The sequence below is a fragment of the Magnolia sinica genome, chromosome 16 (assembly GCF_029962835.1).
Source record: "Magnolia sinica isolate HGM2019 chromosome 16, MsV1, whole genome shotgun sequence".
Taxonomy (NCBI): Eukaryota; Viridiplantae; Streptophyta; class Magnoliopsida; order Magnoliales; family Magnoliaceae; genus Magnolia; species Magnolia sinica.
In genome coordinates, this window is record NC_080588.1 from 63,274,448 (window position 1) to 63,297,808 (window position 23,361).

At 41.4% G+C, this 23,361-nt stretch overlaps 1 protein-coding gene across 1 annotated transcript; it reads left to right on the forward strand.

The window, feature by feature from the left end:
• The first annotated feature begins 1,844 nt into the window (after positions 1-1,844).
• Positions 1,845-8,347, forward strand: LOC131229165 (probable zinc metallopeptidase EGY3, chloroplastic). Its single transcript, XM_058225045.1, has 6 exons — positions 1,845-2,515; positions 3,051-3,248; positions 5,770-5,994; positions 6,091-6,329; positions 6,443-6,597; positions 7,849-8,347. The coding sequence occupies exons 1-6, from the start codon at positions 1,973-1,975 to the stop codon at positions 8,202-8,204; spliced, it is 1,716 nt and encodes a 571-aa protein (XP_058081028.1). The 5' UTR covers positions 1,845-1,972; the 3' UTR covers positions 8,205-8,347.
• The last annotated feature ends 15,014 nt before the right edge of the window (positions 8,348-23,361 follow it).

The window sequence follows — 23,361 nt, forward strand, 5'->3', positions numbered from 1 at the left end:
TCCGAACCAAGTAGACTTCATCCAATATGAACTCAAACCAAGTCGAGTTTGGGTCACCTAATAACTCGACTCGTCTTGACCCAAAATCCAACTCGGTACTGACTCAACTCAATCCTAAACCCGACACACACACACACACATAAACCAATTCGATGCCTCAGATCTAAGATGTCGTATAGCTGATGGAGGCTGCAATTCTGGCAGGTGCACCCGTGGATGGCCACTGCACCCAACCCAACTCGGTACATCTGACCGGGTCGGACTCAGTTCAGATTAGTACAGGCCAGACTCAGACTCGGATTGGGTCAGGCATGATGGACTCGGTACCGAGTTGGGTCGACTTCACGTTAGGTCTATTTCAAAACCGGATCGAGTTTGGTCAGCCCTAACTCGGTCCGACTGGACTCAATGCCCAGATCCAGTTGGGAGCTGGGCTTTGGTGTGATCCCCTGCAGCCAACTAAGCATGCTCCCTGGTCCTTCCTGCCAACGTATGGCATGTTTAGGACATCCCATCCACTGAAAAGGCAGCACCCACCAGGAAGGCCACCTGTTGCATAAATCAGGACCATCCATTCAGAGGTGGGCCAAAATAATGCGCTGACAATTCAATGATTTTGATTGTGGCCTGACTGATGACTGGAGCCACCTGACATCAATCAGACCATTCTAAACAAATAATCAATGGTCTATGATGGACGGTCGAGATCACTTATAAAAGATGAGTCCCAACCTACAATTTGAATCATCTGTCTTGGGCTCACTATCCATCGTTTCTGGCTCTAAGGAATTAATTATGTTGGACAATCTAAACAGTCGGGCGTGTGGATTATCTGATATGTGTGATTTTTGCCTGCTAGCCTATGAAATGTGTGCTGCACTAAATGGACAGTATGGATTGATAGATTTGGATAGTATGGATTGCTAGCCTTGACCGTGGGGCCCACCACACAGTAGGGATTGAATTCCCAACATTAAATACTTCCTGGGGCTATAAAAGTTCTGGATCAAGCTGATATTGGTGTTTTACCGTGGACTCTAGGAAGTTTTTAACGGTGGGAATTCAATGACCACTTTTTTCTGTGGTGTGGTCCACTCAAGATTTATATCTGCTTCATTTTAGGGACATGCCCTAAAATGAGCTGACAAAATGGATGGACAGGCGTGGATATATAACATATATTGAGGTGGGCTCCACAGTTAGGGCCGCACCCACCTGGCTGGATCCAGGGTGAGTCTCATGGAGCTGTAGTACTCAAACCAATTCGAGCGTGGCACCATCGGCTCGACCAATAGTTAACCCCAGCTCGAAGTCAGCTCAGCTCAGTCTTTAAGCCTGTTTGGTCAGCTTGGCATGATTCAGTCAACAGCCTGGGCTAATTTGAGCCAAGTTTGAGCCTGTATAACATTTGAGAATGCATTTTCAATTTCTCATATAATGCAAATCAGCACTAATATTTTACAAGTATTTCATCAAACACGCATTAGAGTAGCATCAAAATCAAACACCTAATTTGTTGAGTAATTTCATCGAACACTTAGTGAACAACATCCGTATCAAAATAACGAGTCACTGAGCTGATTTGATTCGAGTTGAGTCAAGCTTGGGCGAGCTCAAACTTGGATCGAAAATTTTCAAGCTCCGAAACCAGCTCAACCAGGGGAGTCCGGATTTTTCTAGTGGAATCGAGCGAGCTGACCGAGCTAACTTGATTCGTGTACAGCTCCCCGGGGTCACAACTAATCCGCGTTCATATTTCTCTAAATAACAGACAAATAAAATAACCAACATCGAGTGGATAATAAGAGGTGGGCCACCATCTCTAGCCACCACCAGTTCCCGCTCCACCTGTGACCCTTCTCCATCTTTCTAGACCCATCTCCCCCACCAGTCTAAATCTCTCTCCCATCATCCATTCCATGGATTCTCCATCATCATCTCCATCTATTCCACGTCATCGCCACCTTCTCCCATGGCCTCCTTTCTGCTCCATCCTTCCTTATCCTGGCAAAACAAGATCCTCCCACATTCCATTTCCTTCCCATCGAAACACCCATTCCTTCAAACCACAATCCCCTCCTCCTTACTCCCTTTGAAACCCCGCCCACTTAGAAAACACCCCAAATTCTCCGCTAGAGAAGAAGAAGAAAGAGAACCCATTCCTTCTTCCACTCTAACCGTTGCCCCCGAAAGAGAATCGGATGAAAAACAGACCGTAACTGCTCCCGGAACCGATGGAAGTGGAGAAGGAGAGTCCGAGGAGAAGACCCAGAAGCAGGAGATTGATTGGAAGGCAGATGAGGATTTCAAGAAGTTCATGGGCAATCCGTCGATCGAGGCAGCTATCAAATTGGAGAAGAAGCGAGCTGATCGGAAGCTCAAGGAGCTCGACATGGAGACGGATGGTAACCCAATTACTGGGTTCTTCAAGAACATCATCCGCGACAGCTTGGCGAGGGAGAAGGAAAGGTTGGAGAAAGCCGAGGAGGCTTTCAAGGCATTGGATCTTAATAAGGTGACTCCACATACAAGTCTTCTTATTTATTTATTATTTATTTTTTTTCTTTGTGCTTGAATTTGGAGAATGTGGTCTGAATTCTGGTGTTTTTTGAGGTATTATATCGATAGATGATACTCAATCAAAACAGAATGTATTTCTTGCTGGACCCGGCATTGGTACTGGTGGGCCCCACATGTAGTTAATAAACTAAGCCATTTATCTCTTGGACCCCATCATGGTTTTGGTCAGTGTTGTCCCTATCAGTTTATCCTAAATACACAATCACAGCCAATGGTCCATGTTTAGCGGGTACCACATTGAATGATTGGGATCATCCCATGGGGATGATTTTTGGGGCATCTCCCTCCACTAAGAACCCACCATATGAACGATGCTGATCCCAAAAGATGGGCCTCACATGTAAAGTTCATTAGGGGAAGCAAATCCTCAATTGAACAGTTCATATTTCATCATTTTTTTTTTTTTTGGTATCGGAATGACAAAAGAAGGTGGAGAATGATTCTGATTTTTGAATTTTCTGTATGTGCAGTTAAGGAGCTGTTTTGGGTACGACACGTTCTTTGCCGTCGATGCACGGAGATTTGGAGACGGTGGTATTTTTATTGGGAATATGAGGAAACCCATTGTAGAAGTCATGCCCAAATTGGAGAAGAAGATCTCTGAGGCGGCCGGGCGAGAAGTCGTCCTATGGTTCATGCAAGAACAAACAAATGATGTAACGAAGCAGGTAATGACAAAAAAACATCCGTTTTGTTATTATCTTGACCTGCATAAATTTTCATTACCACAGTATAACTTCTGTTATACATTGATGAAAATTGTGTTTGGAGTAACTGTAATTCCAAGAACAGTGCTCTTATATCATGTTTTTTAATTCAATCCAATCACATTATTTCAACATTGAACAAGAATATTCATTACAACTTCCGTTAGTATAATTGTTCTTTATAGTTTAAACTGGTCAGGATTCTATTGAGAATTTGGCAATAAGGACACTATCCTTTTTATATGTTTTTCCTTGTTTATGGTAGTGGAATAAGTAATTGCAGATAACTGGCTATTTGTATTGTTTTGTTTTGTTTTTGTGGTGAAAATTCATTATGATGATTATTGATGCTATTCGCCCTTCTGATTTGATATTGATTTATGTACCAGAAGCTATGATTTCCACCACCACTTTAGATGCACACACCCCTTTTTACTGTTTTTGGTAGTTCTAAAAAATGTACTATTCTACTACCAAAGTTGGAAAGGGGGCGTATGCATAAAATCGTGTTGCGTTGATGTCATTTCTGTTAAAGGGGGGCAGTGTATTCATAGAGCCTCTGTTTGTGGGGCAAGTTCCTGCCCATTATATTTGTTTTCTCATATCTCCCTTCTTTTGGCTTATAAATAAAGAGTTATTATTTATAAAAGAACAAAATCATGGATTCTAATCAACTCGTTATTAGTAATCAATGTATGCATAGACTATTAGATAGCTCTTGATTGTAATCAACGTATGTTATAATCTATTACATAGTGCCTATGGGAATTTTGTGCTCTCATTGCCAGTCCCAACCCCAAGTAAAGTAGGGTTGCGTAAGGTTGCAGCTGGCGTCAAAGTTTTGCCCTTAACTTCGATCATGAATCTGAACAAATATGACATCCAACCCTTGATAGAGTGGAATGACAGAACATGATTGATGTAGCTAACCCCAATTTCTTGGGATAAGGCTTAGTTGGTGGTGGTGATGGTGATGATTAATAAAACAAAAAAGAAAGTGACTATCATTTCTCTTATGAAATGTGTGATTAAAAGACGAGTGTTTGAAAGGGTTTCATAGAACTACACCTAAAGGCAATCATATGAGCCAAGTTTGAGAGATCATTTTGAAGGGTTTTTTTTAAATTAAAATTAAAATAAATAAATAAATAAATAACACTTCTAATTTCTACCTTTTTGACTTCCGATAAAGTGTTGTTTTATATAATAGAAAAAGGGAAACTAAATGTCATTTCCCTTGCATTTAAAGTGCTTGGAATTACAAGCACAACACTTTTACATAGTTTTTCCTCCGGATTTTTTTTATTTTTATTTTTTTTAATCATTTTAGGGTTTTGGACATATAAACGCCTGCCTTATGGCATATGCCCAGATACCCGCCCCCCCCCCCCCCCCCCCCCCCCTCCGGGGTTTTAAGTATCCTTAAATAAATCCATACCTTTTGTCCATTAGTCAAAACCCCCTCTAATAAGAAGCAAGCATCACCTACTTTTTCAAAAGTGCCGAACGAGATTCAAGAAGAATTCACTCTATTCTACCTTAGCAAAAGATCGATGATCCAGTGTCTCTTCTTCCTAAGAGACCCACTTTGCCAATGCCGCAGTTATCTTCACTCCTAAGTAAGAAACTCCCTTAGGTTGTTGACCTGGGAGCTTTGAACCACATGGCTAGGTCAACTGACGACTTCTCTTATCTTTCAAACGGTGTCATTAATGTTTCAATTTCCCGTCCTAATGGTGAAACTTTTCCTATTCAAGACAATGAGCCATATGTGCCATTAGTGTATCTTCTCATGAATGGTTTAGATTACATGGTCTAGATTGGTCTAGACCATTGCCGATGGCCTGGACCAATCAACATTGGTCCCACATGCTACCCATTGATCGGTAAATGTGCATCAACATCTAATCATGTGAATTGTCTAGATTGCATGATCTAGACCATTGACCAATGGTCTGAATCAATCAATGTGGATCCTAAGTGCTTCCTATTGATCAGGAAATATGCACCAACGTGCCACAATTGATTGGGGGAATTCCACCTTTAAAAACACAACGGAGGGGCAAAATTTTGTTTTCATTCCCTTGGTAGAGAGAGTAATGCAGGGGTATTTTCACCCCGGGCTCGAGTGGGGTAGCCTATGGTATGCGGGGACACACTCAAGATAGGTGGCTTATGTGAGGCGGTACCCATGTGATTTGGGGCCCACGAGGGGGGGTTCAACAAAGGTCCTAACTCATGAAATGTGAGGCCTGGGCTATAAGATAAAGGGATTGATTCGCCATGCTCTAACAGTTCCAGCTTTTAGAGCAAGTGGTTAATTGTCCTACGACAACCGTAGTTTAAAGAGGTCTGGTCTTATTTAGGAATTCTTAAAATGTAGAGATGTATTTGGGTATAGGCCAAAAGGCAGGGGTTTATATGTCAAAAGCCCTTTATTTTAATGTAAATATATAATGGATATAAATATGTAATGTTTCAGGTTTGTGTGGTGCAACCAAAAGCAGAAATAGATCTCCAATTTGAGGCGACAAAGCTGAGCACTCCTTGGGGATATGTCAGTGCAATAGTCTTATGTGTTGCAACTTTTGGGACAATTGCTCTGATGAGTGGATTCTTCCTTAAGCCGGATGCGACATTTGATGACTACATAGCTGATGTAATCCCTCTCTTTGGCGGCTTCCTTTCTATCTTAGGGGTTTCTGAGGTATTTCCATATATCTGTTTCATTGCAAGGGCTTGCTCGATTTGAAGTGGTACAAGTCATGTTCTTATGAAATCCACTGTCATTTATACATTGCAGATTACAACAAGGATAACAGCAGCTCGCTATGGTGTTAAACTCAGCCCATCTTTTCTCATTCCATCCAACTGGACAGGATGCCTAGGAGTGATAAATAACTATGAGTCACTGCTGCCCAATAAGAATGCCCTTTACGATATTCCTGTTGCCCGCACAGCTAGTGCATACTTGACATCGTTAGTGCTTGCAATCACAGCTTTTGTGGCTGATGGAAGCTTCAATGGCGGTGACAATGCTCTGTAAGTCTTCTCGGAGTCTAGAATGCCTCCAAAAGTGTACATGTTTTGAAGTTGCAAGCTTGCCTTGGCTGGCAACTTTCTCATGCCTTTTGTGCATTTTCCTTTCTTTGCAGGTATATTAGGCCTCAGTTTTTCTATAACAACCCTTTGCTTTCTTTCGTTCAATTCGTAATTGGGCCTTATGCCGATGATCTTGGGAATGTATTGCCAAACGCAGTTGAAGGGGTCGGAGTGCCTGTTGATCCTCTTGCTTTTGCCGGTCTTCTAGGTGAGTCTACTTTACTGCAAGTGAAAAGAGTAGAGGTATTATAAGTGTTTGGCTGTGTTACCCATGTTGCAGTAAATAAGCTGTTGATCAGGTGGGTCAATAATGGGATGGACCATGCTCCAATATTAGGTTGGCAAGTGGGCTTGGCTGGCCTGACCTGGCGAGGCCTGAGCCTAGCTCATGTTGAGCTGATCCTCATGGGCCTTGTCTTTGACCCAGGCCTGAGTTTAAAGTTCATTAACTGATTGGACTTTTACTAAAGGCCCAACAAGTAGGCAGCCTATTGTAACCCAATCCAGTATCTCCCCTATCAGATGATCCTAACCATCTGATGGAAATGGACAGTTACAAACAATGGTCCATGCTTATTGGGTGCCCAATCGAATGGTTAGGATAATTAGATGAGGAAGATTTTGTTTTTATCTGCAATCCACCATGGACCAGCCAGTCCAGTTGCAAGCCTATCTGCTATTCCACCAAATGTGACATGTACCGTTTGTAGTGTTGAGCAAATGCTCAACTGAGCATTGCATGCTTACTGAATAACAAGTAATATGATTGCTGGGACAAATCCTTTTTTTTTTGTTAGCTGATGAGAGTGTAGGACATCAGTTAAGAGGTTGCATTTGGATGTTGTTAGTTCTCTTTGAGCAGGGTGGACTATTGCACTCATGTCTTTCTTCTTCTTCTTCTTCTTCTTCTTTTTCAAACAGAAGAAACGTGCTCGGTTGCCATTTTGGGCTGCTTTGATGGAGAAATCCCACTCCGTGGAATGCCCTTTCCATAATTTCCAAATGAGGTTTGCTAAAATGCATCCTGATTCCTGACCTATTGCTATGGAACACATTAGAACTTCAGCTTTTGAATAAGGGATCATCTTTGAGTGATCCAAACGTTTTATATGATACACCTCACTTTGGATGGGGGGATGGACAAAAACTAAAATCTCTTCGATTGGAATATTTTCAATCCTTTGATCATTTCTCTTTTCCTTGAATATGGATGGTCTAGTTAACCTTTGAATAACCAGAGGTTTTAATTCTTTTAATACAAGGTTTTTTATTTTATTTTGTTTATCCACATCCAGAATGAGGCCCATCGTATAAACGGTTTGGGTCAGCACAGATCCAACGGCTAGTCCTGAGGCATCCATTTGCAGTACATCAAGATGTATTCTAGCAAACCTCATTTCCACTCCTTTGAAAACATAGGAGATGCCTAAATATAAGTTTGTGCATTCCAATTGTTCAGGGATGGTTGTGACTTCTTTGAACCTATTGCCATGCGGAAGGCTCGAAGGGGGTCGGATAGCTCAAGCTTTATTTGGGAGAAGCACTGCGACACTTCTCTCTTTTGGGACATCACTGCTGTTGGGAATCGGCGGCCTGAGCGGCAGTGTCCTTTGCCTGGCTTGGGGTCTGTTCGCGACCTTCTTCAGAGGCGGAGAAGAAATACCCGCAAAGGACGAGATCACACCGTTGGGGGATGACAGGTATGCATGGGGACTTGTGCTGGCCATTGTCTGTTTTCTCACTCTCTTCCCCAATGGTGGAGGCACATTTTCAAGCTCATTCCTTAATCCACCATTTTTCAGAGGGGATGTGTAAATGGCAATGTAGATAGTATGTATTCTACAAATGTGTATCAGTAAATGCACAGCAGCATTTGTATCATATACCCACTTATACCAACCATCCAGGACCACTGGTTGGTGGGTTCTTGTGAAATGCTAAGGGGATCTAGTCGTTCATCTGGTGGACCACCCTATTAACATGCCATGGCTCGAAAATCAGGCTGGCCACACTTGTTTAGGTGGGCTCCAGGGGGTTGGATGTGGACCTTTTGTCCTTCTTTTCTAACCATCCACTTCTCTTTTTTGTTGTACACAAGCAGTGTTGTGCATCTGATGAGTGGACCAACCTGATTTTTGGGCCAGGGCCGCACAGCTGGATCTTTCATTTGTGTCATGTTGGCCTGGGTGCCTCAAATCTCTTCTGCAAACTGTGGTGCACCATTGGGCATTTTCTGGGAAGTGGATTGTGTACTGAGTAAACTCTATGGGGTCCACCATGGATGTATGCGTCTTATCCACACCATACATCTGTTTTTACAGATCATTTTAGGGCATGATCCCAAAATCGAATCAGATCCAAAGCTCAAGTGGACCACACCACAGGAAACAGTGGGAATAGTGATTTCCACTGTTGAAACCTTCCTAGGGCCCACAATGATGTTTATTTGTCATCCAACCTGTTCATAAGGTCACACAGAAATAAATGGAAGGGAAAACACAAATATCAGCTTGATCCAAAACTTCCATGGCCCATAAGAAATTTTCAACGGTAGGCATTCAATTCACACTGTTTCCTGTGGTATGGTCCACTTGAGCTTTGAATACGCTTCAATTTTGGGATCATGCACTAAAATGACCAACTAAAATGGATGGAGGGCGTGGATAAAAGTACAAAAATCACGGTGGGCCCCCACAGCCTACTGAGTTAGTCAAGTATGGAATACACTTCTAGGCTCAATGAAATCTACATATAGGGCCCACCTATTGGTTATCCGAGTCTGAATAATTATTTTAACCATCCAATCGGCCCCGATTGAATATTGACCATTGGTAGGAATCATCCACCTTCATTGACCTCTTGTGCTAGGCCCCGTCTCAGGCCGGTGCAATGAACCACTCAAGCAATGGGTTTGGGATATTTTATAATTCAAAAGGCTAGCCGCTTTTAGAAATTAAGTAATTGCCCTTTTTTGAATATTATTATTATTTTTGGGGCCATGCGTATTTTCTGCATTGCATATAATACAGTAGTCATGGTCACGAATCCAGACCGTTCAGTTTGTGGAGCAAACATAGCCTGACAATGTTAGCGATTCGATTTTGTGGGCTGAGTGAGTTGTCTTTGATAACTGTCCAATCAATCTTTGGATTATCCGACTGCTCTGATCATTTGCATGTGGTCTCACCTCAACCTGGCCCACAATTTCAATGGTCCTGATTGGTGTGCATGTATACGATGGTCACACAAGGGGATGTGTTGGACTACTTAGATGTGACAAACGTAATTTATCTATGGAAGGTGGACCAAAAGATTGTGGCGCCCAGGAAAAGGTAGAATGCAAGTGTTGCATTATTATTAATGTTGGAGAGAAATGGGTAATGAGTGCTGAAGAATTTTCGAGATTCTTTCTCAAGGTATCATCCATGATTGCCACAAAGGGGACCATGTCTTTTGATCTTAGGCAACAGGTTATGTGTGCATAGCGCACGCTGGGCGCATGATAGCGGGAGTCTTTCCGTTGTGGTTTGGTAGTTGGATGTTGGTACGGATCTTTGACATGTTCTTCAATGACCGCGTTCATGTTTCGGGAGAATGATCAAATGCCATACGCTCAAGCTATGTGGGGCCCACCGTCACGTGTGAGTGAAATCCAACCCGTCCATTACGTGTGTTCCCCAACATTACATCTGGGTCCAAGAAATTAGCCTTATCCGTAACTCAGGTGGGCTACGCCAAAGGGAATGATGAGGAACATTGGGGAGAGGGATGCCCGTCTTAGAAACCTCCAGATGGAATGTAGGGTCCACCGTTCTGTGTGTATGTCATCCAATCCATTCATCAGGTGAACACCACACCACCAGGATGAACGGATACAGCGGAACTCAAGCCATTCCACAATTCAGGTGGGCCATACCAAGTGATAAATAGGTTTTAGGCGTGTTTGTAAATGTTCCCTGTGGTGTTCACCACATGATTTTTTCTATTTTATTTTTATGGATGATTATTGGATGTCCCGTGCCCATGGGATGGTGCACCGGATTCACGGTTTGGTTTCCACATACACATCACGGGTAGGCCCCACATATCCGAACGCATGTGATCATTCCTCGTTTTTTTTTTTTTTTGAATAGCATCTTTTACAGATGTGGCCCATCTTTTAGTTGATCCAGACAGTTCATCTTGTGGGCCATAGGAGCGCGTGTTTTAAAAGAAAAAGTCCCATTTATTGAATTAATCATAGCCACCAAACCAAAGGTCAACATCTGAACCGTTAGCTAGTTTTATTATTTGTTTAACAAAAGTTTCTGACAACAATTTGAACCTTTCACTCTGTGGGTCCCATCTTAGATTGCTCATGTTTCTAAAGAATCAGTTCTATCATATAATGCTAACCATCCCATCCGTTAATTGAAAAAGCGATGAGGTGCAGAACCACACCATGGAAAGCTATTGACAACTACATAAAACCTCTAAATTTAAGTGGTTGTCGGATGATAGATGGATTCTTTGGGCACCCAACTTTCACAATGGGCCCACCCTTCTAGACAGATGGGATGGTCCCCAGGCGCAATCCATGCAGCTACAAGAAGTTGTAGATGAACAGGTTCTTCTCTTTTTTACTTTTGGGAGCGTAATCGTCGCTCAAGCTTTGTGGGGCCCACCATGTTAATGTAAAATCCACTCCATCATCAGGTGTGAGAACCATTATTTGAACCATGTGTGCTAAATAAAAGCCCGATTAAAAATTCATATGGGCCACACCAATGGGAACCATGAAAAATTGCTCCGAAAATCGCTAAGTTCACATGGTGTGGTCCACATAAGATGTTTTTTATTTTTTTCTCGCATCTGCTCTTCATCTACATGATTTCCACCTGATTGACGGATTTGATGAAAGATAGATGCCATGGTAACCCTCCACAAAAACCTATGGTCAGCACTCCGTCCCATTCCATGTGGCGTGGCAATATGAACCGTGGATCTAGCTGACTTTTGTCATCAATCTTACCGAGTAGAATCTGATGGACGGATAAGATTTTACAATTACAACACGACGAGCCCACTGACTTGGGTGTTTTACACGCTGAATGAATAAACGGGTGCTGCAGTTGAGTGGGGTCTTTTTGGTTCAAGGAAAAGAACCGAAAACGCTAGCGTGATTTTCACGGACTACGATTCGGTGGTGACCACTCGGTCACCGAGGTCAGTGCTGTCCGGTGTTCCGTGGGCCCCACTATGATAGATGTATTTTATCCACTCCGTCCATCCATTTTTCCAGCTCATTTTAGAATATGCACATAATAATAAGGTAGATCGAAATCTCAGGTGGACCATACCATAGGAAACAGTGTTGATTGAAGGCTTACTGTTAAAAACTTCTTGTGGGCCATAAAAATCTTAAATCAATCTGATATTTATGTTTTCCCTTCATCTAGGTCTGTATGACCTAATCAATAGGTTGGATGGAAAATAAAAATACAGTGGATCCTATAAAGTTTTAATGGTAAGAGTTCAATCACTACTTTTTCCAGTGGTGTGGTCTACCTGAGATTTAGTTCTATCTAAATTTTGGTATCATTCTCTAAAATGATTTCCCAAAATGTATGGACGGCGTGGATAAAACGCATGCATCATGGTAGGGTCCATAGAGCACTGACCAGTACCGGGGAATCTGAGTCCGATTTTCACAGGGGCGGGGCGCATGGAACATCCAACGCGGGATCCATCATATCAACGTAACCATGGGTCCCACTTGTAGGAAACTGACAACACGAGCACGGTTTAGAATGACACTTTCCTCATTTCCATCTTAGCATTGGCTTTATTTCACACGTTCATACGAGATCTAGGCCATCCATCATGTGGACACACCGTGACGATGGTCTGGCCAGAAAATCAGACGGTCGAAACACCAGGTAGGCCACTCTTGTAGGAGATAACTAACGGTTAATAAAATGATGACCAAAGATCCAATTTCAACGTACACGTGTATATTAAAGACGACCCCACATGATGAATGGCTGGGATTTTGCACATGTGCTGACCTTTGATCCCACGTGAGAGAGTAGCTCCAACATCTCTTAACAGTAATTACACGGCAATGTTGTCAATCAAACATTGTTCTCTGAGGTGCCGATTCCATACATGTGGGGCCCATGATTTGCGGATCCAGATAAACGGACGCGACTTCAGTGGATTCCCGGATCCACCGAGGTCGGGGGATCACTGACTGTGGGCCCCACCGTGATGTATTTTCTTCACATCCATGTTGACCATCCGTTTTGACAGCATATTTCAGGAATGGCAAAAAATGAAACAGATTCAAATCTCATGTGGACCACGCCACTGGAAACAGCGGTGAATGACCATTCAAAAACTTCCTGTGCGCCACGAAAGTTTTGGATCAAGCTGATATTTGTGTGGTCCCTTCATCCATGTCTTTCCGACCTTATCGATAGGTTGACCTTATTGATAGGTTGGATGGACAATAAACATCCCAGTGGCCCCCAAGAAGTTTTTAATGGTGGGTATTCAATCACCATGGTTTCCTGTAGTTAGCTAAGATTTGGATCTGCTTCATTTTTTATATCATCCCCTAAAATGAGCTTTCAAAATGTATGGACGGCATGGATGTAAGCTACATAAATCAAGGTGGGCCCCATGGTCGGCGCCCCTGAAATCGGATTGCGTACTAACTAGAAGGCTTTTCTCGTACCGAGTAAACTCTACTGAGCTCACCTTAATGTATGTGATTTATCACGCCGTCCAGCCGTTTTTCCATATCATTTTAGGTGTTGAGCCCAAAATTAAAGTATATCCAAAGATCAATTGGACCACACCACATGAAACAGTGATAATAATGATTTCCTCTGTTGAAACCTTCCGAAGGCATACATTGACGTTTATTTATCATCCAACCTCTTCGTAAGATCACACAGGCATGGATCAAGGGAAACCACAAATATCAATTTGATCCAAAACTCCATCCCTCTCGAGATTTTTTAAACAATAGATGTTCAATTTACATTGTTTCCTGTGGTGCGGTCCACTTGAGATCTAGTATAATTCATTTTTGAGGTCCAGCCCTAAAATTATCCAGTAAAATGTATGGACAGAGTGGATAAAATAAATAAATCACGGTGGGCCCCACAGACTTTACTCAGTACGCAATCCGCTTCCCATGTAAACGATCTTCCCACTGTTTTTGTCTGATGTGTTGGAATATTTAGTTGAATTAAATAGACTATTAAAAATCGAGAACCAAAAAAGGAAAATAATTTTGAGAAAGAAGAACTTATTGAATGAGTCGAGGCGTGACTGAGTCACTCGGCTTGAAATCGAATTTGCTCCCCTTGGACTGCGTCCCAAGTGCAACAGGTTTCCAGAGCAATCGACCTCCAGGATACAACGACTATGACCCGGTCCCAGCGGTGCACTCACTGTACACGGGCTCGAACCACTTGCAGTTTAATCCGAAAGTGCTGAGTTGACTCAGCGATGAACTCAGCAGAAAATGCTTAAAACCGAATATCAGAGAGTGTTTTATAAGAGAAGGATTTTTCATATATTTGAAAATGGAATCGGATGTCTTTTTATAGACTCCGAAGTGGTGCATAAGCACCCTTTTCAAAAGGTTAGGTCCGTTGGGTTTAAACCCAACCGAGGCGACCAACCGGAAGGGACGCATCTCTCTGGTTTAAAATGAAAAGGCGCAAGTGCGAGTACACTCCCGCATATACGGTCCTGCGAGTACCCATACACACACCCACGCGAGTACACATACACCGCACCCGCACCCGCGCCCATGCCCAGCCCGTCCCGTCCCGTCCCATCGCGTCGCGCACGCGCACGCGCACACGGACACGGACTCGGACTCGGACTCGGCTCGGCTCGGCACGGCACGGCTCGGCTCGGCTCGGCTCGGCGCGCGCGCGCGCGTGTGTGGTCAATGGCATAGATTAGAGCTATTGGCATAGCCCCCCCACAGGACCAAATTCACATGCCCCCTGAAAGGGGCTCAAGCCCTAAGCAAAAATACTTTCTTATATACAAGATAGTTAACTTTGTGAAATCCGATGTGGGACAAAACCCCAAACTCAAAAGAACTACAATTTCAAAAATGGAGGGAAATTACCGAAAATTTAAAAATTCAAATTTTACTACTATTTTAAAACAAAATATAACAATCCCCCACATGTTTTAAAATAAAACCCTTTCGGATTAAAGCGTAATAGTTGTGCAATGGTGCCGGTGTCACCATAGACTTGAACCGACATTAGAGTAAGCAAGACAGGTCTACAGGAATTAGGTGACACCATAGTCTTGAACCTGAATCCTTTTAATGTAAATCGCAAGTACATGCCACTCACACAACTCTTCCTCTGCAAGTGATTCTGTGGTTCGGTGCGTTTCGGCCATACACCATTACCTGGATTTCATGAGTGCTCTAGAGAATTCGCCTAGATTCTCATAGGAAGCGGCCTCCACCTCCACACCCATATAGGTGAATTCCATCAAGTGTATGCAGCAACTGTATACACCACCAAATATATGGCTATGGATTCATTAAGAGTTCTAACAACTCATCCTTCTACGTTACTGCTCGCACTGTACACCATAGAAGGGGCTTATACAACTCAGTGCAATCGTCTACCTCGTGTCTTGTTGTTTACCCATTGAACCTATCTCATGGGATCTCCACTTGTATAGGTTGGGTTGCCGACACTGGCAGCTCATATATTAGGTTCAGCCTCATTCCCTTCGATGTATCATTAACTAACCTTTTAGATAGTCCTTTGGTTAGAGGATCTGCTAGATTCTTTTCTGACCTCACAAAGTCAACAGATATGACTCCATCACGCAACATATGTTTCACTATGTTGTGTCTGAGTCTAATATGCCCGGTTCTTTCCATTATATATTTTACTCTTTGCTTTCGCTATACGACAGTTACAATGAATAGATACGGCCGATATAGGCTTTGGCCACAATGGTATATCATTAAGAGATTTCTAAGCCACTCCTGATCAACCTTTTCTAAGGCAATAAACTCGGATTCCATAGTAGCCGAGCGATACATGTCTGCTTGGTAGACTTCCAAGAGACTGCTCCTCCACCTAAAGTGAAGACATATCCACTCGTGGATTTTGTCTCATCTGAATCACTAATCCAGTTAGCATCACTGTATCCTTCTAATACAGCAAGAAAACCACTATAATGTAAACCATAGGCTATACTGCCTTTTAGGTATCTCAAAATCCTAGACAAAGCATTCCAATGCTCTTTTCCAGGGTTATGTGTATATCTACTTAGCCTTCCTACTGCAAAAGCTATGTCTGGTCTAGTGCAGTTTGTTAGATACATAAGGCTACCAATTATTCTGGAATACTCCAATTGAGACACACTATTTTCTGTATTCTTCATGAGAGTCACACTATAATCATAAGGAGTACTGACAGGTAAACAGTCAAAATGGTTAAACTTTCTCAATATCTTCTCAATGTAATGAGATTGAGATAATATAATAACACCATTTTTTCTGGTTACTTCAATACACAAGATTATACTAGCCTCTCCTAAGTCTTTCATGTCAAACTTAGATGACAAGAATTGCTTAGTTGTATTAACTAATTTAATAAAACACCATTAAATTTTTCATGTCATTGTTTAGGAGCCTGTTTTAAACCATATAATGATTTAATTAGTCTACATACTTTATTTTCTTTTCCTGATATCTTATAACCCTCAGGTTGTTCCATATATATTTCTTCTTCTAAGTCTCCATTTAGGAAAGCTGTCTTAACGTCCATCTGGTGTACCACCAGTTTATATATGGAAGCTATCGCTATTAAGACCCTGATAGTTGTAATTCTAGTTTATATATGGAAGCTATCGCTATTAAGACCCTGATAGTTGTAATTCTAGTTACAGGAGAGTATGTATCAAAGTAATCTATTCCTTTTTTTGTTTAAAGCCTTTTGCTACCAACCTAGCCTTAAACTTATCAATAGTCCCATCTGGTTTTAGTTTCTTTCTAAACACCCATTTACAACTTATTGGTTTATTTCCAGGAGGTAGGTCTACAATTTCCCAAGTGTTATTAGATATAATAGATTATAATTCATCATTTATTGCTTCCTTCCAAAAGGTTGCATCTGGAGAGTTAATTGCTTCTATATAGGTTGTAGGATCATCTTCTACTAAGAAAGTGAAAAAACCATCTCCTAGGTTAGTTTCTCTTCTAACCCTAGTACTTTTTCTTGATTGTATCTCTTCTACTACTTTCTTGTATGCATTTTTACTAGTAGATGCATTATCTGATTCACTGACTTCCTCTATTCCTATAGATTTAGATTTCATAGGGAATATGTTCTCAAAGAACTCTGCATCCCTAGCTTCTATAATTGTATTAGGATCTAGAATATTATCCTTAGTTTTTAAAACTAAAAACCTATAGGCCGCACTATTTTGTGCGTAACCTATAAATACACAGTCGGTCGTTTTAGGACCTAACTTTCTTTTCTTAATTTCAGGTAATCCTACTTTAGCAAGACACCCCCACACTTTAATATATTTGTAACTAGGAACATGATTCTTCCATAGTTCATATGGTGTTTGTTCGAAGATTTAGAAGGAATCCTATTTAGAATATAACAAGCAGATAGAATTGCTTCTCCCCACATATTTGAGGGTAAGCCTGAACTATTTAACATAGCATTCATCATCTCTTTTAGAGTTCTATTTTTACGTTCTGCTATTCCATTCTGTTCTGGTGTATAAGGAGCTGTAGTTTCGTGAACTATTCCATTCTTTTCACATAATTCTTTAAATTGAGAAGATTCATATTCACCTCCTCTATCTGTTCTAAGTCTTTTAATTTTTATATTTAACTGATTTTCAACTTCAATTTTGTATTTAGAAAAAGCATCTAAAGCTTCGTCTTTGTTCCTTAACAGATAGACTCTAGTGAACCTAGAGTAATCATCTACAAAAGTTATGTAATATCTTTTTCCACCTCTAGACATGTGATTTCTAAAATCACCTAAGTCACTGTGTATTAACTCTAATAGAACAGATGATCTTTCTATTTGTTTAAAGGGTTTTCTAATGAATTTTGATTCGACACATGTTTCACATTTGTCAAATTCTTCATTAGATATATTAGGTAATAAACCTAATCTTTTCATTTTCTTCAAAGATGCTATATTCACATGACCTAATCTACTATGCCATAGATAAAAAGGTTCAACGATATAAACAGAACTGAATGTCTTTTTATTATTATCATTGGATACATTTATAATGAATAAACCATCGCTACAGTACCCCTTACCAACAAAAGTTCCATTCTTAGTCATTACAAGCTTATCTGAATCAAAAACTAACTTAACACCAGCCTTATTGAGGAGTGAACCAGAGACCAAGTTTCTTCTAATGTCGGGCACATGTAGGACATCATTCAACATCAGAGTATTTTCAAAAGTGAGTTTCAGAAGTACTTTCCCTTTCCCTATAACTGGAGACGTTCTAGCATTACCTATGAACACCTATTCATCATCTCCTGATACTTAGTAGGAGGTAAACATGATACGATCCTTGCACACGTGCCTAGTTGCACCAGTGTCTAGTACCCACTTCAAATTGTTTATAAGAAAGACTTCTGACACCACAACTATTACCATGTTAGACTCATTGCCTGTTTCTGCAAGATTAGCCTGCGACTTATCTTTGTTTTTCTTAAGCTTGCAGGTTTTAACATGATGCCCAGGCTTTCCATAGTTGTTGCAGTTTTCCTTTTTCTTGAATTGATTATTTGCATTCTTCTTTTTAAGCCTGCATTCATTTGCGTAATGTCCAGGTTTGCCACAGTTATCACAATTGCCCTCTTTTTTTTCTATTATTTGTCCGACTTGATTTCATAAGATTCGCCTTTGAATCTATCTCATTTTTATTTTCTTTTTGATCCCTGATTCTATTCGCCTCATCTATTCGTATGTGTACGATAGTGGTTTCAAAAGAAACGCCGTTCTTTTTATGTTTCATTCTATTCTTATATTCTTTTCAGGAAGACGGTAACTTTTCTATTAGTGCTCCTGACAGAAACACCTCATCCAACTTAATTCCTTTTGTTGATAGTTCGTGAACTAGACTTTGAGAATCATGAATCTGATTTGTGACAGGTTTATCGTCTGTCATTTCATAATGAATGAAATTAGCAATTGCATGTTTCTTAGCGACTGCATCTTCCAATATGTATTTCTTTTCTAAAGCAGTCCATATGTCTTTAGCAGACACGTAAGAAGCATACACATCATATAGTTCGTTGGATAAAGAGTTTAGAATATAATTTTTACAATTATTTTCATCTGTTACTTCAGTTTGATTTGCTAGATATATAGTAAATGATTCAGATAAAATGTATGAAACTTTAAGGGTGGTCAGTGCGAACATCAGTTTCTGTTTCCACCGTTTAAAGCATATATTGTCCAGCGAACGGTTCAATTTTGGCTAACTCAGTAGAAGCATTTCTGTTACTGTAGCTATAGTTTATGTAATTCAACAATTCGATTTCAAGATTGTTGGAATATTTAGTTGAATTAAATAGACTATTAAAAATCGAGAACCAAAAAAGGAAAATAATTTTGAGAAAGAAGAACTTATTGAATGAGTCGAGGCGTGACTGAGTCACTCGGCTTGAAATCGAATTTGCTCCCCTGAGCAGCGTCCCAAGTGCAACAGGTTTCCAGAGCAATCGACCTCCAGGATACAACGACTATGACCCGTTCCAGCGGTGCACTCACTGTACACGGGCTCGAACCACTTGCAGTTTAATCCGAAAGTGCTGAGTTGACTCAGCGATGAACTCAGCAGAAAATGCTTAAAACCGAATATCAGAGAGTGTTTTATAAGAGAAGGATTTTTCATATATTTGAAAATGGAATCGGATGTCTTTTTATAGACTCCGAAGTGGTGCATAAGCACCCTTTTCAAAAGGTTAGGTCCGTTGGGTTTAAACCCAACCGAGGCGACCAACCGGAAGGGACGCATCTCTCTGGTTTAAAACGAAAAGGCGCAAGTGCGAGTACACTCCCGCATATACAGTCCCGCGAGTACCCAAACACACACCCACGCGAGTATACACACACCGCACCCGCACCCGCACCCGCGCCCACGCCCAGCCCGTCCCGTCGCGCACGCGCACGCGCACACGGACTCGGACTCGGACTCGGACTCGGACTCGGACTCGGCTCGGCTCGGCTCAGCATGGCTCGGCTCGGCTCGGCTCGGCTCGGCGCGCGCGCGCGCGTGTGTGGTCAATGGCATAGATTAGAGCTATTGACATAGCCCCCCCACAGGACCAAATTCACATGCCCCCTGAAAAGGGCTCAAGCCCTAAGCAAAAATACTATCTTATATACAAGATAGTTAACTTTGTGAAATCCGATGTGGAACAAAACCCCAAACTCAAAAGTACTACAATTTCAAAAATGGAGGGAAATTACCGAAAATTTGAAAATTCAAATTTTACTACTATTTTAAAACAAAATATAACATGATGCGCAGGACTTGCTCTAGATCAGATGATCCCAACACCTTGATGTCGAGGCTAGCAACGGTTAAGATATAAAATTCAAAAAACGATCCACATTCAGAGCCCAGGGACAAACATTGAATTTTCATATTTTAAAAAATAAGAATAATAATTAAAAATAAAAATAAAAATTGAAAGTGAGGCCCCAGATCAACGTCTTGGATCATCGAACAATGGACCCCAGATGTACGGACCACGGAATCCTATAGAAAATTATAGGTTTGCTGGTCAGTGCGATGGAATTGGACAATCACAAAACCAACCAAAGGTCCACATTCAACAAGAGAAAGTTCTACGCTTAAACGGTTGAGATGGTTCGGGCCATCCGTGGTGGGACCCAGCTTAGCTTATCACGAGAAGACAAGCTCCCGAGAAATTGACGAGAAAAAGAAAATGGTTTGACTGTTTGTTGGAAGAACAGCTCTCACAGCTGGAAACCGTACAAGGACAAGGAAGTAAAAAGATGAGATTCCTTATGTAGCTGTGGACTGAGTAAAAAAGAAGGTGATAAACCTTTATACTCTGGCAGAGGGTGATGGACGATGCTCAGCCACTTAGAAAGTACTTATAAATTGTACACGTGGCATAAAAGTACTCAAATTAAACACTCCAAATATGGAAAGCGGAGTAGATGTATCACGAACCAAACATTAAGCTTATTTGATTATTCAACCATCGGATTGCTAGACATTTATTGGACGGTTGAAATGAAAAGTATCGTACGGTCCTATTTCGACAAAAAAGTGCAGTCGAATCAAAGGTTAGGACTGTTCCACCAACCCGATCTTGAGACTTGAAGAAGCTCGATGCACAATCTAGTCGGTTTATTTGAGTTAATATCTGCCACGTGTACAATTTCTGAGTGCCTGCGTATCAAGCACCATGCACAGCCTCAGGACCATATAACTCCTCAGAAAAGAAAAGAAAAAAGAAAAAGCGGTGCGAGTGAGAATCACACCCAAGCCCAAGGAGAGATATGCCCTGTGTGGTGGGAGAGGAATAGGTGTTGCCCGGGTAACACCTTATAGGGTGTTAGCCTGATCGTGTGGGGCCTATCTTGATGAATATATTGTATATCTATTCCTTCCATAAATTTTTTTCAGATAATTTCTAAATCTATAAATTAAGAAGATCCAGATCTCAGTGGACCACATCACTGGAAACAGTGATAAATGACCATTAAAAAAATTTTGTGAGCTATAAAAGACTTGGATAAATCTGATCCTTGTAATTTCCCTTCATCCATGTCTTTTTTACCTTATCAACAGGTTGGATGACAAATAAACTCTATGTAGTTCCTTAAAAAAATTTTAATGGTGGATGTTCAATCAAAACTCTTTCCTGTAGTGTGGTCCACCTGAGATTTTTACCTGCTTAAGTTTTTAATCAATAAATAAAATGATCTGAAAAAACAGATGAACGTCTTGGATATAAAAAAAAAAATCATCAAGGTGGGCCCCACGATGAGGGTAACACCTGATCCGCTCCCTATTGTAGTCCGCGAACTACTGAAGTAAATCCGTATTCCGGTAGTTGGGCTATGGGTAAAGTGGATCTGTACGGTTCAAGTGATGGGTCCCACCATGAATAAGGCACGGGAATGTATTAGAAGGCTATCTTAGATATTCATTTTCTGAAGGACAAATCAGAGAATTGTCAATGGTTCGCATTCAAGTCCATTTTGTCAATGGTTAGGATCATGTTTAAAGGAAAGAGGATCTTTCATGATGATCCATGGTGGGCCCTTCTTGTCTCTTGCTGTATCTTACACTGGTCACATGGCTCAGCCGGCGGACTACGGTTTCACTTCCGTAGTCCGACGACTACATGCTATTTGCCCAAATAGAAATGAAGGCTACTTGCGAAATGTCATTTGAATCATACTCGCGGGTGCACAGGTCAGAGTCTACCTCTTTAAAAAGATCAGATCCGTTCATCAGTTTATTATTCCCAAAATATCATGATTTTACTCTCAATTGGTGGACCACACTTGTAAAATGAACATGGGCTGTTGGTCACTTATCCTTAAAGGGCCACTTTCTTCTTTACTGGACATGCTGACCTCAGTGAACATGGAAGGTGGATCTCGGATAAGGAATAGCTGCATTACCCACACATCCACCCCACTGGCACACGTACCTGAGAGTAGAAACATATCATACTCGCGCGTGTCGCCTAGTTGCGATTATAGCAAAAAGAGATCTGGACGGGGAAAAAAGGGAACGAAGGGAGTGCAGAACCTAGCATCGACATCTAGGTTGCCATTGGAGGTTGCTAGAATACATCCCGACATATTAAAATATGATACATCGCAACTTTATTGTTAGGATCTTGGGCCATATTTTAATGATCCAAACCGTTTATATGATGGATTTTAGTTGGATGAAATATTTTCGAAACATTAAATTTTTATATTTGAATATTTGAACCCTTTGATCAACTATTTTCCTTTGTATGGACGATCTTTAACCTTGAATAATCGAAGGGATAAAATATTTAAATGTTAAAGTGTTTCTGCGTATCCCCAGCCATAGTGAGGCTCATCATGTAAACGGCTTAGGTCATTAAAAAGGACATCTAACAAACGTAGAAAGTCCGCATGTATCCAATTGCAGTACATCACGATGTATTCCACCCAATCTCAATTGCGTAGCTGGCAGCGTATCAGTTCATCGCTTGGAGTTGAAGAGAACAACCACGAAAGCGGATTGCGTCCTGCCCCAGGGGCTTTGTGGGGCCCACCATAATGTAGGGGTTTTATCTACGCCGTTCATCCATTTTCCAGAGAAGTTTAGCGTATGATCCAAGAGGCACATCGCATCACAGGAAGCAGCGATGATAATATGCCAACCGTTGAAATATTTCTATGGCCCGTCGCGATGTTTATTTGTCATCCAACCTATTCTTAAGGTTACATAGAACTGGATGAAGGGAAAACAAAAAATTCAGCTTGATCCAAAACTTCTGTGGCCCCCAAGAAGTTTTTAATGGTGTACGTTCAATCCCCACTTTGTGATTCAGTTGAGAATCGGAGATGATTCGTTTTTGACCTATCAATTTAAAATTATCTGTAAAAATAGATGAACGGCTTGGATAAATCCCATACGTCAAGATGGGCTCCACAGATACCTCGCCTGGACCGTTTCTGTCCAGCGGGGGCAGGACACAATCCGCTTCCAACAACCCCAACCAACCTTCCTGTTACCACGACCTCTGGATATTATGCAGTACATCGCGGTAGGACAGCGTTAGAGTAGACCGAATATCTCCACGGACAGATTGGCCTGGATATGTATCAATCAAGACCGTTCATCTACTGTACTACTGTGTATGGTGTATAATGCCTTTATACGACATCAATTTCCTTTGCTTTTCAAC